Below are 19,385 nucleotides of genomic sequence, written 5' to 3'. Positions count from 1 at the left end.
AAAGTTGTCACATATACATATGACATGATACTAAATATAGAAAACTCTAAAAGCTCTACACAAAAACTACTAGAGCTGATAAAAGAATTCAGCAAGGTATTAAAATACATGATTAACATACAAAAATCAGTTGCATTTCTTTACACTAATAATGAATTAGCACAAAAAGAAAGTAAAGAAACAACCCCTTTTAAAATCACATCCAAAACAATAAAATACTGAGGAATAAATCTGACCAAGGAAGTGAAAGACTTATACATGGAGAAGTACAAAACACTGATTAAGGAAATTAAAGATGACTTAAAGAAATGGAAAGATATCCCATGCTCTTGGATTGGAAGAATCAATATCATTAAAATGGCCACACTGCCCAAGGCAATCTACAGATTTAATGTGATCCCTAACAAATTACCCAGGACATTTTTCACAGAATTAGAATAAATAATCCTAAAATTTATATGGAATCACAAAAGACTCAGAATTGCCAAAGCAATACTGAAGAAAAAGAATGAAGCTGGAGGAACAACCCTCCCAGACTTCAGACAATACTACAGGGCTACAGTAATTGAAACAGCATGGTATTGGCATAAAAACAGATAAATGAATCAACTGAACAGAATAGAGAGCCCAGAAATAAACCCACAGACCTATGGTCAATTAACCTTCAACAAAGGAGGCAGGAATATACAATGGAGAAAAGACAGTCGCTTCAGTAAGTGGTGCTGGGAAAACTGGACAGCAGCATGTAAATCAATGAAGTTAGAACACTCCCTCACTCCATACACAAAAATACTCTAAATGGCTTAAAGACGTAAATATAAGACAAGACACGATAAATCTCCCAGAAGAAAACATAGGCAAAACATTCTCTGACATAAATCTTAGCAATCTTCTCCTAGGGCAATGTATCTAGGCAATAGAAATAAGACCAAAAATAAACAAATGGGACCTAATTAAACTTACAAGTTCTTGCACATTAAAGGAAACCATTAGCAAAACAAAATGACAACCTATGGAATGGGAGAAAATATTTGCAAATGATGAGACTGACAAAGGCTTAATTTCCAGAATATACAAACAGACCATACAACTTAACAATAAAACAACCCAATCCAAAAATGGGCAGAAGACCTAAACAAGCAGTTCTCCAATGAAGACATACAAACGGCCAATAGACACATGAAAAAATGCTCAATATTGCTAATTATCAGAGAAATGCAAATCAAAACTATAATGAGCTATCACCTCACACCAGTCAGAATGGCCATCAATCAAAAGTCCACAAATGATAAATGCTGGAGAGGGTGTGGAGTAAAGGGAACCCTCCTACACTGCTGGTGGGAATGCAATTTGGTGCAGCCATTATGGAAAATAGTATGGAGATTCCTCAAAAGACTAAAAATAGACTTAAACATATGATCCTGCAATATCACTTCTGGGTATATATCTGGAGGGAACTCTAATTCAAAAAGATACACGCACCCCAATGTTCATATATACAATAGCCAAGACATGGAAGGAACCTAAATGTCCATCGACAGATGACTACATAAAGAAGATGTGGTATATTTATACAATGGAATACTACTCAGTCATAAAAAAGAATAAAATAATGCCATTTGCAGCTACATGGATGGACCTAGAAATTGTCATTCTAAGTGAAGTAAGCCAGAAAGAGAAAGAAAAATACCATCTGGTATCACTCATATGTGGAATCTAAAAAAAAAAAAAAGGACATTATGAACTCATCTACAAAACAGAAACAGACTCACAGACATAGCAAATAATCTTATGGTTACTGAGGAAAGAGGGTGGGAAGGGATAAATTTGGGAGTTTGAGATTTATTAATGTTAGCCACTATATATAAAAATAGATTTTTTAAAAGTTTCTTCTATATAGCACAGAGAACTATGTATGATATTTTCTAGTAAACTTTAATGAAAAAGAATATGAAAATGAATATATGGAATGTATGTATGTATATGTATGACTGGGACACTGTGCTGTACACCAGAAATTGACACATTGTAACTGACTGTACTTCAATTACAAAAAGAATATTAACTAGCAAAGCAAAAAAAAAAAAAAAGAATATGAGAAAGTACGTGCATGTGTGTACATATACACACACAATGTTCATAGCAGCACTATTTACAATAGCCAAGACATAGAAACAACCCAAATGCCCATTAACAGACTTAAGAAGATGTGGTGTATATGCAATGGAATACTAATCAGCCATAAAAAAGAATGAAATATTGCTATCTGCAGCAACACAGTTGGACCTAGAGAATATTGTAAGTAGTGAAATAAGTGAGACAGAGAAAGACAAATACTATATGGTATCACTTATATGTGGAATCTAAAAAGTAATACAAATGAATGTATATACAAAACAGAAACAAACTCACAGACATAGAAAACAAACTTTTGGTTAACGGGAGAGAGAGAGGTGAGAGATAAATTAGAAGTTTGGGATTAACAGATTCAAACTACTACACATAAAATAGGTAAGCAACAAGGATTTACTATAAACCAACATCTTGTAATAACTTATAATGGAATATAATTTGCAAAAAAAAAAAAAAACTTGAATCACTATGCTGTATACCTGAAACTAATATAATATTATAAATCAACTATACTTCAATAAAAAAGTCATGCTGTGGACTTTGGAGTCAGATAATCTGTGTTTGGATCCTGTCCTTTCACTCCCATCAAGGTGATGTCAAACTACCTTCATCACTTCTGATCAACAAAATAGCAATAATCATAGTGTTTACTCTATTGTTGCCTATTAATTTAGATAATACTTGTTAAATGTTAAGCATAGTGCTTGGTACAGTACATATTTCTTATAAATGCTAGCTATTATTATTGTTATTATGATTAATGTTGTTGAAGTTTGTATCATTATCAAGAGGTAACTCTGGATTTAAAAATCAGATCTGTTCCCAAATTTCAAGTTCTTCTCACTCTACCACACTGGGTCAGACCATTTTCATACATCCTTTTGTGTCCTCTTCCACAATGTTGCTATGGAAAAGCAACTCCATTTTACAGACAAAGAAACTAAAATCAGAGGGGACAGGCTACTTAACTAAGATCAAAGAGCTCATAAATGGTGGACCTAGATCTTCTGACCTCAACACCTAGCTCTTTCAAACACATTACTGCAGCCTCAATTTTGGCTTGGAAACAGTCAAGAAGGGCGTTTGCAAGGCCCTTGATCTGGAACAAAATTTCTTCATCCAAAGCTGATGCTCAGCAATCTTTGTGCTTCCTAAATGTGTATCCTGCTAATCCCCTCACTAAGCCTTGGGATCTTCTTTACTTGAAGAACTAGCAAAAGTCAGAGCCTCTTGGGAGAGAGGTTCACAGCAGCAACGAGTTACATGCCAATCCCCGACACAGGCTCCTGATCTCCTTCACCGCGGGAGGGCACCAGCTGTGTGGGGTCAACAACACATTCTGCCACCCAGCTGTTCCACAGGAAAGAGGCATCCTTGGAGGAAACCATAAACAGATGGATTTACAGAGAAACTCTGTGCTGTGGTAGAAAAGCATGGACTAGGAGAGGCCTATTTGACTCTTCTGCTCACTAGATGTGTGTTTTGAGGTGGGCTCTTTATATCTCTTCCCCACCTGGGAGACAGACATGCTGACTGACAGCTGAGAGCTAACTGATGCCTCCTGCACGAATAAGAGGCTGAAGTAACAGTCATCTCTGTCTAGCCTTCCTCCCTGCCTTCTTCTTTCCTTAGCTTATTCAGTCAACAACTATTAATCCCTTATATCAAATGTGAAGCTTCCAAACTGCACATCTCCAGGGGCACTAGCCACACTGTGATCACAAAGACCATTCACACACACTACCATGCGGACAGTGTTCCCCGGAGATGCGCAACTCAGGGGCTCCACTGCAGATACAAGTTGTGATCGTGGTGAACAAGTGTTCTTGGCCCTCATGGGACTTATGATAAGTGAATGGATTGTTTAAAAGGTCAACAAAGATCATTCATTGAGTCATTCATCAACTAGTCAAGTGCCCATGATGTACTAGGTGGTGTTCTGGGCGTGGGAAAAGCCACGGTGAAACTAAATACAGGGTATTATTAACAATTTGTTTTCCTCTTATTTCTCCCCTCTAAATTCTTACTGTTCTTGAAGCTTCCAGTCTTACCTCCTCTAGTGCATCCACTGCACAGGATACACTCCTCTCTTTCTTATTCACCCTTGGGTTTCCTAACATAGCACCTGAAGCAGAGGACAGTTAAGTATTTGCTGAAGTAATGAATGCCTCCGTGCTTATGCACATATTTTCACCTCTGCCTCAAATGCCCTCCTCCCTTTTCATTGTCTGAGAAATGAGTATTGCTTGACTTAGCTCAGTTGCAACTCCCTGAGGAAGTCTTCCATCAAGCACGCAGTGAGACGTTCTGACTCCTCTCTGCTCCCAGAGGCCCTGTACTTCTCTCAATCACAGTGTCTGTCACACTGTTACGGTCTTCTACATTTCCCCCTCCCTTCCTAGACAAAGCGCTACCTTAAGTGCAGCAACAGGGTTACGCACGTGGGCTTTGGGGTTGAAAGTCTTAGGTTAAAACCCTATCTCTAGGAATTCTGGCTTTGTCACCTTGACAAAGCTATTTCCATTCTTTCCCCTCTTTTCCGATGAGTAAATTGGAGATACAACTATTCGTATCACAGAACTGCCGTGGACATCAGCACTGGCCCGGAGCCTGGCACAGAGGAGGCCTCCAGTAATGACATTTTGATAAGAAGAGTTGTGATGTGGACAGAGATGATGATGAAGAGGAGGAGGAGGAGAAGGATGTTGATAATCTTGACTATCACGGTGATTTTGACAACAATGAAATGCTTATCTGTGGCAAAGAGTACGTGCTCAGGAAGTATGTACAGAATGAGTTGGCCTGGTGGTTTCAGATGGGAAAATGGTTTCCATTCTGATAAGTGGCATTTTAGTTTCCAATAGTAGAAATCTTTCCATTCTGACCTCCTTCTTCTTCTGCATTCATTGACCTGAAGTATCTGTGGATTTTCTTGGAGCCTTCATTCCAGTCTACCCTTTGGTTCTACTCACTTTGTGAAAGCACCATATGAAGCTGTCCTCCCCCATCCTCTCCCCTCTCCATTCCCCACCTGAATCCCAGACTAGCCAAAAAAAACTAGTTTAGAACAATGGACGGCAACACAGGACCCATCCTTTAAACATTCAGTTTGGCTTTACTCAGGCTCAATCCACATGTCCATTTTGCACTCCCTCCTGAAGGCTTCTCTAGTTTACCATCAGCTAAACCTGGAAATACCACAGAGGACCCTAGCAAGGAAAAAAAAATGACAAAGGCAACTAGATGGAGATGGCCTTGTACTGATCTTATGGGTGCTGGGTCAGACTCTGTCACGTAGCTCAGAGACACTAGCCTGCAGTAAACAGGAAGAATAACTGAAGGCAGAATGAGGAAAATGTAGGGCACAGTGGAATATTAACTGAGATTTTTCTTTGTGTTAACTGACAAGAGGAAACAATAAGGCTTTAATAACAGGTGATGTTACCAGAAAAAATAATCAATGGCGATTGCTTAACTTTGAGAGAACTATGAGAACGAGGAGAGAAGCGATTTAGCTGATTTTTAAGGTGTATCACCTTGGGTTCTCATGAAGAACGTGTAAGCGTTTCCCTCATTGAGGCCAAACTGAATATAGAAATAACACTGGAATCAGCCCAAGGTTGCATACCTTTGAGAAGTCACTTAGTTTCTCAGAGCCTCAATTTGTTCATCTATAGAATGGGATACCTTGTTTTTGAAAGCTTGTTACGGTAAGGATTAGCAATCTCTCAGTCTAACTTGATACTGATCACGCAGTAAACAGTTAACCTATGTTGACTAAATGAACATACATACATGGAATTTGTTAACCATACTCTTATTCAACCATATAGAAATTATTTCTCATAGAACTTATCATGGCTTGAGGAAATTAGCTAAAACACTTGCTGACCAATTGAAGATATAAAAAAATCTCATTTTTTTTTGATACTTAAAATGTAAATAATTGAATTTGTCCCATCTACCTCACAAAGTTTCTATAAATATCAAATAAAATGAATTAGGAGGACATTTTGAATAAAATAAAAAATAAACAGAACGCCACATAGATTTAAGACATTATCTTTAAATATGTATAAATCCCATGTATCTGACACAAAAGGATTTTCCAGACAGAAAGAGCAGTTAATCTTTGAAATTGGCTTACCAAAGAGAAGAAGCAATTAGGCTGGGATTTGAGGGTCCAGCACCTACCACATGGCGGTAATTCAAAAAAATACTACCAAATTAATGAATCAATGAATAAACTTCATGGGGGTAGGTTAGGAAAAAAAAAGAGAGGTAATGGCTAAAAGCTTAATGATTTTATGAAGCTCAATCTCAAACTTTGAAACTAAGTTTCAATTCCCTAACCACATACCCACTGGCTCCTAAACAACTTGAGGAAGAGAAGGATTTAGTTAATTCAGTATCTGCCGTATCCTTTCCATCAGCCCTGCCCCACTCTTCACCCTAGTGCTTGTCCAGTGCTGTGTGGAGGATGTAGTCCTCTGCAGAAGCACACAAGTTCTCCTGTTTCTCTTCTGGCACTGTCCCTTTGTCCCCAAATACACCACGTCATTTCCTGCCTCAGTTCCTTCATATATGCTGTTCCCTACGCCTGGAATGCTTTTCCCTCTTCCATCTCCCATTGCCTGGTGAATGCTTTTCATCTTCTAAAACTCAAATCGGAAATTAGCTCCCTGGGGAAAGCCTTCTCTGCCTCATCCAGGTCGAGTTAAAGCATTCTTCCTCTCTGCTCCTTCAGTTACTTGAACATGATGTCATCATTCCCATTAAATCATTATTGTTACACTGTATTAAAATTTTATTATTTTTATACACCTTCCTTGTTAAATGCTGAGCAATCTGAGGAAGGTTCAGGGTTTTTTTTCGTGGGTTCCCTGCACTTTGCTTGTTAAATGAAAGATCTCTGGGCTCAGACAGTCTTTGGTTCAACTCTTGGATCAACTTAGCAGTTGTCAGGCTTTGGGGGCTGGTTACTTAAACTCACTGAGGTTCCATCTCTCTACCAGGAAATAAGAACAGTAATGTTACCCATCCTTGCTAGATTGTTACACAGATTAAGTTATATATCTCTTAGGAAGAGCTAAACACAGTGCTCTTTTGTTATCTATTGTCATCATTACTGCTGTTTAAACATCGAAGTCATCAGGAGAGAGAACAGTGAATAAGAAGCAGGCACTGCCTCTTCCTAATGGAATTTACAACCTAGAGTGGTAAAAATGAAATATATACATGTGTACACACACCCACACACCCACATACTTCTTTCTTTAAAAAAAAGAAGCTGTGACACATGCTTTGAAAAATAAAAACAACTTGGGGAGAGTAATGGTCAGGATAGGTTAGGACTGTGATTGGCTGAATTATGCCCCCTCCCAAAGATACCCTTGCCCTAATCTTCAGAACTAGTGAATATGCAACCTTACTTGGTAAAAGACGATTTAGAAATGTGATTCAGTTAACGATCTTGAGATGGGGAAATGATCCTGGGTTATCCAGGTGTAATATAATTATAAGGACTCTTGTAAGAGGAAGGGAGGAAAGTCAGAGTCTTAGAAGATGAAAGCAGAGGTCAGAGAGAAGATGCTATGTGCTGGGTTTTCAGCTGGAGGAAGGGGCTGTGGACCAATGAATGTGGGTGGCTTCTAAGCTGAAAAAGGCCAGGAAAGCCACTCTTCCCTAGAGCCTCCAGAGGGAATGCAGTCTTGCAGACCCATTTTACACCTATGACCTCCAGAGCTGTAAGAAAATGAATTTGTGATAAAGTTGGTGGTAATCTGCTACAGCAGCCATAGGAAATAAACATACATGCTCTGAAATAAAACTGGGGAGTATACAGTGCTCAGGATAGGCTAGGTTTTGCTGTAGCCAAGCAACTCTTCAATCTCAGTGGCTTTACCGAAAGGTCAGTCTCTCTCTTTCACACACACACTACGTGTCTGACATGAGTTGGAGGGGATTCTGCTTTTAAACTCACTGATGGACCCACCATCTAGTGATGTCGCCATCTCAACACACGGCTTGAAAGTCATGGAGCCGGAATTTGAACCAAACGTCTGACTTGAAGCTAACAGATGCTCAGTTTGGACTGCGATACCCCATTCTGAGTCCATTAGCCAGAGAAGCATAAAGAAACGTGGAGACATTGAGTTACGAGTTGTTTCAGATTCCACTTCCAGTAAACCAGTGGGTTTGCCAATAAATAAAGTAACCATCACTAATCCTCTTAACCTCCCCACCAACCAGAAATTCTCTCTTGATGTTACATTTAAATTCTCTGCAGGTCAGCACTCGAAGTGGTCAATGAAGACTGATTCAACCCATTACTTTATAGATGAAGATTCTGAACACTTGCCCAGAGTCACACAGACTTCCTGCCAAGGCCAAGACTGGTTCTCAGACAATGCTTTTCTTAATATTTTGGGCGGAAGAACTGAAGCTGAGACAGACATTTCATGTAAATCTTTGAATCATTTTAACAAGGTACATCCAGATATTATGATTCCAACATTTCAGATTAAAAAAAAAAAACAAAAACTGAGGTCCATAGAGTGAAGGTCCCAAGGGCTGGAGCTTAAATTTGAACCTCTGGAACCCTCTCCAGGCTCCCAGGCTGTACTAAATACACCACTTTGGCCCTCTCTCCCCCAGGGCAGGTGGCATGGAAAAGCAACCCCTCACAGCCCCCAGGTCCGCGCTGCACTCCTGGCTTGGAGGAGAACAGCAAATGCTCCCAACGGTGCGTCTAAAAGTTGAATATTCTCTCCTAAACCAGTCTTGTGGAGCTAAAAGTCAATATAAATCTCTCTTCAGCATAAGTAAAGATACAGGAGATTCCTACCCCACAAGGCGAGGATGAATGCCTTCACCCGCTGATATTTTAAGCAGAAAGCACTCAGAACAGTTGCAGATATATTTGGAAATAACTTTTCGGATGAAGGGTGTTGCCAGGCTCTGTTTTTCTGCTGGGAGATTTATCACTGTTTTCCATTGTGAACGCGGGCTGTGAAGAGCTATCTTTTCTGAAAGAGAGGTCGGAGGAGCAGTGAGAATGTTCTGACTATGCTGTTTCCCCTGGGGGGCTGTATATGGTCAAAGCTGCTTGTATTTTTCCAAGCAGAGACTGGGCTGCTCGTTTCCGTGGGTTCCCTGGCGTTGACGTGTGAGGACGCTTCTCCTTTTTCAGCCGGCCCTGTGCTTTGGACAGCCTCATACTGCTCTTCCAGAGCTTCTGGGAGAGAACTCTTACAGAATGTGTTCTTTAAACCTTCACCTTCTGGGTTGGAATTCCAATGCCACCACCGACTGGCTGTGTGACATTCAGCAAATTGTTCAACCTCTCTGAGTCTCTCAGTGGGAGTGCCTATCTGCCTAAGAGCAGTGCCTACCCTAGAGCTGCCATGAGTTATTACACATAGAGCACTTAGAATCATGTCTGATGTAAGTGAGTGCTCAGTGTCAGCTGCTGCTGCTGTTAATAACGACAAGAGCAAAACCACATAACCCCAAAGAACTTCCATTGCCTCATCTGTAAAATGGGGATATTTCTCTCAGATGATTTGTGAGGCTTTGATGAAATAACGCACCTAGGTGCAGGGACTGCTACAGAGTGGGTCCTCCACCAATATTATCTGTCTTCCTTCTTGGAACATAGCTCAACAAAATAGTCACTAAGCAAGGCCCAGGGGTGGGTGCTAAGGGGAAATAAGAGCACAGAGCTACCTGTAACTACAGAGCTCATCTACAGGCAACTCATTTGTTTCTGAGAATTACAGAGCCAGGCATTAGGGTCCCCTGCCCGTGACATGTACACCAGAGTGAGGTGGAAATATCCCAAATTCTTCCTAAGGTCTCCACCACCCAGCTCAAAAGTGACTAACAGGTTACTCTAAGAGTGCAGAGACGTAGTTTATGCTAGCTCCTTTTTTCAGTATGTCATCTCCTTCATTTAATCCTTGCTTGCAAGTGAGGGGACTGAGGGTCCCCAAGGTGGAACACTTGCCTAAGTGCACACAGGCATGAGTGGCAGACTCCATTCAGACTGCGGTCCTCAGACTCCCAATTCAGTGCCCCTCCCTGGGCAGAGCTGGGGGAAAGCTCCTGCGCACATACTCGGAAACAGCTCTGAGTGCAAAACAAAACCCAGGAGACTTTTGGGTGATCTTTTTTGAGGGTGTGGAAGATGGCGCCTCTACCTAATCCTTCCAGATGATAATGCTGCTTTGCTTTTGTGTACTGACTTCAATTGTTAAACAAACAAACAAACAAACAAACAAACCCTTTCCCAACTATGTTTTTGTTTGTTTCTTAACCTAAGATTGCACCCTGATGATCTTTGAGATGTGCTTTTGGCTGGGTCACAGGAAGTGGAGAGCGCAGGGCTCAGAAAGTGATTTGAATTCTGTTGTCTTCTCTGTTCAAATTTTGGATTGGGGAATTTTCATGGTATCAAGTTCTCTGAATATTTTTTACGGACTTTTTTTTTTTTTTTTACAATAGTACTTTCAAATACATGATCCGGTGTAATCCTCATAGACAAAGTATCAAATACGTACTGTTAGGCACCCAGAGATAAGAACACTGAATCTCAGAGAAGATCAGTGGCTTGTTCAAGGCCACATTATTCAAGTGGATGGCAGACCAAGCCTTGAATTCACGTATTCTGGTTTAAAAATTTCTTAGCACCTCTGTCCATCATACCCCTCACTATGGTCATGCAAAAAAGGAACCGAATGAGAAGGGGCACCCTGAGTCAAATACATCTGAGTTTGAAGTCCTGACTCAGCCTTCTCTGTCACATGGGGACGATGAAAACAGTAACAGCAATCATGAAGTGTAAGAACTAACATTTCAACTTTTGCCAGCCCTATGATCCAAAACTGCTTATTATTTCCGAAGCATATTATTCATAACCTGTCCGCATTTAGTATGTCGTAACAAAATGTTAGTACTAATTTTGAAAATTCACCCCAAGGGTTTGTTATTTTAGATTCTTACAGATGAGAAAAACCAACCCTAAGAGTCAGTGACCACGGTCCTGAGATCACGTCCCTCCATTTCCCAAGCCGGCTGCTAATAAGTACTTCTCAGGTTTCTTCTCTGAAGAGCTAAGCACAGCTGTCTTTTCTTTCTTTCTTTCTTTTTTTATAAACCAAAACAACATGGCCCCAAATCCCTCCCATGTTGGAGAAAGGGCACTGTACCCAGATCCACATACATCCTCTTAATTAATTGCCTGGAAAGGTCCACATATGAGTTTGCTAAGCTCACCATAATAAGGTACACCAGATGCGAACAATCGAAATCTGTTGCCTCGTGGTTCTGGAGGCTGGAAGTCCAAAATCAAGGCGTCAGCAAGGTTGGTTCCTTCTGAGGGCTGTGAGGGAAGGATCTGTTCCAGGCCTTTCTCCTTGGCTCACAGATGGCTGCCTTCATGTGCACAAAGTGCTCTGCTTTTTTTTTTTTTTTCCCTTTTACTTTTTTAAAAAATTGAAGTATAGTTGATTTACAATGTTGTGTTAGTTTCTGGTGTACAGCATAGTGACTCAGTTACACAGATTTATATTCTTTTCCATATTCTTTTTCATTATAGGTTATTACAAGCTACTGAATATAGTTCCCTGTGCTATAAGTAGGAACTTGTTGTTTATCTATTTTACATATAGTAGTTTGTATCTGCAAATCTCAAACGCCTAACTTCTCCTTTTATCTTCACATTGTCTCTTCCTGTGTGTATCCTCCTCCCTTTTATCAGGACACCAGATCCTCCTCCCTTTTATCAGGACACCAGTCATACTGAATTAGACCTGCTCTAATGACTTTGCTTAACTTTAACTTTATCTCTGTAAAGACCCAATCTCCAAATAAGGTCACCTTCTGAGGCAGCAGGGGTTAGGACTTCAACATTTGGATTTGTAGGGAGGAGACATGGTTTAACCCATGATGATCCACGTATTATTACTGTAGCACATTGTTATTTTAGTTTGTAGAATTACAATGCCTTTTGAGCTCACTGAGCTGTCTTAAGCTCTTTATGTAAAACTCAGCTGACTGCTAAGAGGTGGTTATTACTGTACCAGGGAAGAACAAATCTGACTCCTTATTAGATCTGTTCTTTTAGCTCTAACCCTGAGCTCTGTTTCCCGGGCTTAGTCATGCTGGCTCTGCATCTTTTGTAAAAGAATGTTGCCTAGAGCCTGAAATATACAGGATAAGCCCATTCTCAAGGCTCTGACCTTTAAGGGTATAATACTTCTCCATTCACATGGAGATAAAAAGTTGCAGAACAGAAAATAACATTTGTCTTGTTGGAGGTTTACAGGAACATCCTGACCTGACCTACGTGGACAGCTGCTAGAACAAAAGATTCTGATGCCAAGAAATTTGCAACAGCCAACCACATCTCCTCCCCTCTTTAAAAAGGAGCCTGAATTCTGACTTGGGGAAGGAAGATGGTTCTTTAGGACATTCGTCCCACATCTTCTCAGTCTGCTGGCTTTCCGAATAAAGTCATTATTCCTTGCCCCAGTACCTTGTCTCCCAACTTACTGGCCTGTCGTGCGGGGAGCAGAACGAGCCTGCACTCGGTAACATAATTATCCCCTTTATAAATGAGGTAACTGGGCACAGAGAGATGAGGTAACTTGCTCGAAGCTGAACAGCTAGTAAGTGGGGGAGCCAGAAATACAAACCAGCCTGGCTGCCTCAGAGTCCGTGCTTTTAAGCACCAGACTGTGCTGCCTCTGTGAGCGAAACCCAGTTCTCACTCTCTGGGATAACACGGTCCAGACCTGGGGCTGTTCAAAGGGCTGGGGTCTGGCAAGGTGAGGAAACCTCAACTGAGGCCCAGGTGTTAAGGGGACGTGTCTCAGGGAGGTGATACCTAAGATGAATATTAATGAAGGAAAAATCAGGATTCTGGAGAGAGGAGTGTGCGTGGGGCAAGGACAGGCTGGAGCACAAGTGACCCAGAGCCAGAAGACTGGAGTGGGAACACCATGACCTTGTCAGCCAGGTGAAGGGTTTGGGCTCAACCACACAGGCAAGGGGCAGGGGACAGCTGAAGGGACCTGGCAGGGCAGTGACATGATCAGATTCGCCTGTTAGAACCATCTCTCCAGTAGAGAAACGTAGCTGCACAGTCTGGGAAAGGGGAATTTCGACTCAAAGTCAAGGTTACGACGATGGGTAAACCCTGGGCTCCGTGCTGCTGGCTAAGGCTGGCTGCATGAACATCAGGCACTGAGGCAGGTCACTTCATGTGTCCCCATTAAGGACAAAGCAACACAGCCTGAGAGGCCCCTGCAAAGTTTCTCTGCACAGACAGCAGTGGGCTGGCAGTCTTTAGGAATCGTGAATAACTCCGTGATCCTTCCTCCTCCCCTTCTCAGAGACTGTCCTGGAACTCACAAGAAGCCTCACCCCAACGATCCGATCTGAATCCCCAGAGCACTCCCCTCCCCTCCACCCCAAAACAAGCTCGTTAACAACAGACCATCTCTAAGGCAAGATCCTTCTCAGCTGGCCCACCCTCTTTTCCAGATGTTACCCTCTCAGGACCTATTCATGAAAAATCAGGTTATTCAGGAAGAACCCCTGAAATTGCTCTTGCAGGCTTGCTCAGTGCTTTCCCAGGCATGTCAGAACCCGGGTTCTAGCCTCAGCCTCAACTCTGTCAGAAGTCAGCCCCACGTGGCCTTGAGCAAGTCCTGCCGCCCCAGAAGGTCAGAGCACAACAAGGCCACGGGAGACGTTCCGGTCAGTCTCCCCATCTGGGAAGTGAAGCCCCTCAGCTGCGCCCTTGGCCTCCAGGGTAAAGAATGTCAGTCTTTGGTAACTGGCCCCTGTTGACTTCGTGGGATTGATTCTAGCTGCTCCTTTTTGTTTTCTTTCTTTGGTCCTCTGGATTCTCACCCCGCCCTTTGCTCACCTCTGCTCCTTTGTTCATGCGGCCACCTGCTGCCTTCCTCCCCACCTCTCCTTCCCTCTTTCCTTGGTGACATGCTGCCCACTCCTCCTCTGACCTGCAGCTCAGACACTGCCTCCAACTCACCCAGGATGTTCCCGCTTTGGGTTAGGCCCTCATGCTCAGTGCTCCTGTTGAAATCTGAGCCTTTCTTCATTATTCGACTTTTTATTTAGTGCTGCAATGGACTGTTTTCTTGACATTCTCCCCTGCAATAATGAATAGCTGGCGGGCATCTAGAACCAGCTCCCTCTCAAAAATTCTAAGCTGAGGCCTGACTCAGAGAAAATGTTTGGTGAGTTTCTACTGAATAATCAAAGAGGGGGGCACAGGGGTCAGAGTTTACTCTCAAAATTAATAAGAACATTTAAGAGCACCTCCTATACACCAGGCATGTGGGTAAGTAGTTACAACTTGCGTGGCCACCGTCCCCCATGGGCCCTGAGTTTCCCCATCTTCTAAATGGGAGTCGTTAGACTGGTTGGTCTTGGAGAAATCTCCCAGCTCTTAAATTTTATTATTCAATGCCTGGCTCAAATTGCTTGACTAATGAGAGGTAGAAGTAAACCTGAATACGGGTCTTTCCCCTCCAACTCCAGTGCTCACTCATCAAGAGTTCAATTACCATTTTCTAAGCTACCCCACTGACTCCCCCTCCCAGCTCAAACACGCAGTGATTCTCTCTTGCCAACTGTGTGCCTGCCTGGCTGAGGGAAAGCACTAGGGAAAATTCACTCTCAGAAAGACAAAAACCCATCACCCTCTCTGGACACTATATAATGAAATATGTAAGTTTAGACACTATATAATAAAATATATTTTTATAGAATTCCCTGGTGCCTTATGTCTATGGGGGAGAATGATACATTTTTCGTAACTAAAGTGAATGAAGGACACTTAATTCTTCCTGCATCTATTGATGTAAAACAAACCACCTCAGAACTGAGTGGCCTAAGACAATAACCATTTTGCCACATCTCACAATTTTGTGAGACAGGAATCTGGGCAAGTCTCAACTGGGTGATTCTTCTGTTCCACAGGGTGTTGACGAAGGGAACCCAGGGGTATCTCCCTGGTAGATGGGCTGGTCTAGAGAGCCCTGGTCCTTGTCTTGCAGGAGTACTGGACGGCTTAGCAGGAGCCGTCAGGCAGAGCAGCTTTGCGAGGTGTCTCCCCAGCCGTCTCACATGGGGGCTGGGAGCTACAAGACGGAGTGTTCACACAATTGAGGTTGAAGCTGCATGGCCTCTTATGACATAGCCTCTGAAGACAAATGATGTCATAGTTGTCATGCTCTACTGGCCAAAGTGCTCATAATTCTGCCCAGATTCAAGTGAAGGGAACATAGACTTCACTTCTTGATGGGAGGAATGTTGGAATGTGTAGCCAAGTTTGAAAACTGCCATAGTATCACATACTAAATATGACCACGCACCTAGCATTACGCTGGACATTTACATGATCTCAATCATCCTTCCTGCCTGGGCCTCTCCCTTGAATTCTAAACCCAAATCTCCAAATGCCTACTCAGCTCCTCGACCTGTAACTTACTATGTCTAAAACTGACCCCGATCTCCGTGCAAACCTGTTCCCCCTTAAATCATCTCATTAAATGTCAACGCCATTCTTCCAGGTGCTCAAGCTTCACACCTTGGAGTCATTTTCTTTCACATTTTCCTTTCCCAATCCATCAGTTAATCCTGTTGAATCTATCTTTAATATATATCCAGAATCCTACCATTTCTAGCCACCTTTACTGCTAAGACTCTGGTCTAAGCCACCACGCTCTTAGATTACGGCACTAGCCTCCTAGTGGGTCAGCCAGCTTCCACTCCCGCTCTCCTTATCATCTAGTTGCTCAACAATAGCCACGTGGTCCTTTTAAAAAGTAAGTTGGATCATTCCCTCATGCCACTCCCCTTATTCACTCAGGTGCTCTCCATCTCACTCAGAGGAAGACCTGAAATTCCTACAAGACCCTCCAGCACCCTCGATGACCTGACCGCTACCTCTGACCACTCACTCCTTTGCTTCCTCTGCGCCAGCTCTTCTGGCCATTTTACTGCCCCTAGAACACACCAGACAAGCTTCTGTCCCAGGGCCTTTGCACTGGCGGTTATCTCCCTGCAGAATGTTCTTCCCTAAGATATCCACATGGCCAACGTCATCACCTCCTTCAAATTTCTGCTCAAATGTCACATAACATTGCTGCCTTTCTTGAAACTATCCCATTTAAAATAGCAGCCTCTCCTGCTGCTTCCCTGTCCTTAAACTCTTCCTTGCTCTGCGGCTCTCCACTGCACTCACAGCCGTTTGACCTAACATACATATGTGTGTGTGTTTGTCTTCGCCACTAGAACACAAGTTTAGTAAAAGCAGGCGTCTCTGACTGGGTCATTGCTGCATCTGTAGCTCATGAACAGACCCTGACAACACAACGCAGGTGCTCAGTATATACAGATTAGATGGATATTTTGTTGGCCTAAAAAAAAAATAAAACAAAATCCTCCTTTCAAAATGAGAACCCAGATTTCTCTTTGGAGCTTTTTTCCCTTTCTTTGAGCAGAAAAAGTTGCACAACCACACCCGCTTATCCCACAATTGCTTATATTATCCCATGAAAATGTGATTAGCTAACACGCCCTTTGATACGTTTTTCTCTAAATGGCCTAACATTCCACTTCTTTCCCTGTCATCATTCTTGCTAGTGATGCCTGGCTTATAATTGGCACTCAGTATTTGTTATTGACAAGCCGAAACCCATGCTCCAGCCCCGCTTCTTACCAGCTGCATGACATTAAACAACTGACAGACCCTGTTTCCTCTCTATGAAAACTGGGGTGGATGGCATCAACCTGTCTTATCATGTGGCTAAACTGAAATAATGGATGCCAGTGAATATCCTGGCACATCAGAGAGGGCAACATACAAGTCAGTTTCTTTTTCTCACAACCACACTAGATCGATTGAGCCTGACAGTTTTCCATCAAGAGGAACTTCTCAAAAGTTGCTAAACCACAGGGCAGTCAGGGAGAGAATTCAGAGGAGGGGAGATGGAAGCAGTAACAGTACGCCTCTGCTCACCCATTTCCAAAATTCAGCTAGTTAGACTGGAGTGATCAGCTGCAGAGAGACACATGTCCCATGCCCTGGGACAAAGGGGAGCTTTGCTGATGGGTGACTGTTAAAATGGGTCCCCTGTCCCAATTTAACAACAACCTCCAGAAGGAAGCCACAGGATTCACAGGAGAAAACGACTTGACTCCAAAGGTATACAGTAAAGAAGATATGGATGCAAAACACATCCCTGTCCCCCTCCCCCTCCCCATAAAGAAACTGACATTGAAGAAGGGAAGGGAGAGGGTGGAGATTTAGAGAAGGAAGAAGGAAAAAGGAGAAGACACTCAGTCAGGCGGAGAAATTCTCCAACCAGGCCAACAGCACGTTGCCATCCAAGGGGAAGGGAATTTCACCTGCATTGTGCTGGGCACTTCCTCGTAGGTCCTCTCTATTTTTACAAGCACCTTCAATAATCTTGCAAACTAGTTATTCTACTACTAATCCTATTTTACCTGCGAGGAACCTGGGGACTTAGGACAATGAACTTACTGGCCCCAGGCTACACAGCTAACTAGGAGCAGAGCCCGCAGGAAAGCCATAAAAGAGCCTCCGCAGCCCTGCTTTCTGACCAAAAAGCTCACTAATTTCAGGTGGACACAGACTACACGGGCAAGCCAACCGAGTGGCCAAAAATTCACTTACATCCAGGCTGGGGGTGGGGTAGGTAAGAGATCCAGGTGGCAGGGTTCGAGCTGGGGTCCCTCAGGCCACCATTCCTGACAGCCTCTGTCCCCTCACCCTCCCAGGTGGCACAGGATAAGTACGCACCCCCCCCCCTTGAACCCCACCTGCCTGGAGCCAGGCCAATGTGAGCTGGGCGGCACTAAGTCATCCTTTATTCCTCTCCAGCAGGCGGGGTGCCCAGGCAGCCTTTCCCCACGCTCGACCCGGCGAGAAAGCACCCACAGAAAGCCCAACAATCAGACCCACTCGCCTTACCCCTTCCATGGCTTTCCTCCGAGGCAGAGTCTGGGAGACAAAACCAGCTTCCCAGAGCTGGATCCTGGGGCCAAGGGTCCGTCTGGCCCCGCCTGCACCGGTCAGGAAACAATCACCTCCCTCTGCAAGGGACACACCTGAGCCCAGGATCTCCACCTGCCCCACCTGGGCGGCAGCTCCTCCCCCTGCTGGGGCCAGAGCTTTCCTGCCCCCGGCGGGGGCGGGGCGTGCAACCGCCTCCATCCGCCAGGTTCTCGGGACCAGCACCTGCAGGGGGGCAAGAGGGACCCCTCTGTCCAAAGATCGGCAGACTCTGGGCCCTTCTCAGCACGCAGCCCTCCCACTGTCCACCCCCAGGCTGGTCTGACAGTCACTGTGCAGGCAGTTCACTTTGTGCCCGGGGCACGGGGGAGTAGCTGAGAAACGGGGGCGGCGGGGCTCCTGTTGGTGAAGAAACTCAGGCTGGACAGTGTCATCTTCCTTATCTTCCTTGGCCCAACCCCGCCCCCACGGATGGCAACCTACCCTCGCAAAACGAAAGGGAAACCAAGGCCCAAAGGGGACAGAAATATGCCCAGGCTCACAGCGGGGTTTCAGGGAGGTCAGAAGGGAGCTGCTATAATGGGGCACCTGTTTTCGGTCGGGCACCATCTGAACATTTGGACACCTGATTATACACCAACACTGCCACAGCCCTGGGAAGTACTGGAACCTATTTACAAAACAGAAACGGACTCACAGACGTAGAAAACAGACTCATGGTTACCAAAGGGGGATGGGGGGGAGGGATAAATTAGGAGTTTGGGATTTGCAGATACAAACTATTATAAAAGAGATAAACAACAAGGTTCCATGTACAGCACAGGGAACATATTCAATATCTTGTAATAACCTACAATGAAAAAGAATATACATATATATATCTCATTATGCTGTATACCAGAAATCAACACAACATTATAAATCAACCATACTTCAGTTTTAAAAAAGGGAAGGGAACTGAGGCTGAGAGAGATCCTGTAACCTGCCCCACGGTCACATAGGTAGTAAGTACAAGGATCAAGGTTTAAACACAGGTCGGGCTGACTCTAAAGGGATTTGGTTCTTCTGAGGGGTGTGTGTGTGTGTGTGTTTGCATTTTTTGTTTTTCTGGCAGAGCTGGTGCTGGAAACCCAATCCCGAATTCCCAGTTCTTAAGAGCTTCCAGCTGTCCTGGGGGTTG

General features: G+C 43.6%; 1 protein-coding gene across 1 annotated transcript in view; it reads right to left on the bottom strand.

The window, feature by feature from the left end:
- Nucleotides 1-18,398, bottom strand: part of FYB2 (FYN binding protein 2) — a 98,158-nt gene extending 79,760 nt beyond the window's left edge. Inside the window, exon 1 of the mRNA XM_031465204.2 lies at nucleotides 18,164-18,398. Coding sequence (XP_031321064.2) covers nucleotides 18,164-18,172 — 9 coding nt within the window. The 5' untranslated portion in view covers nucleotides 18,173-18,398. The remainder of the gene's footprint in view (nucleotides 1-18,163) is intronic.
- Nucleotides 18,399-19,385: the final 987 nt, after the last annotated feature.

This window comes from Camelus dromedarius, chromosome 14 (assembly GCF_036321535.1).
Source record: "Camelus dromedarius isolate mCamDro1 chromosome 14, mCamDro1.pat, whole genome shotgun sequence".
Classification (NCBI taxonomy): Eukaryota; Metazoa; Chordata; class Mammalia; order Artiodactyla; family Camelidae; genus Camelus; species Camelus dromedarius.
This window is presented reverse-complemented; position numbering and strand designations above follow the sequence as displayed.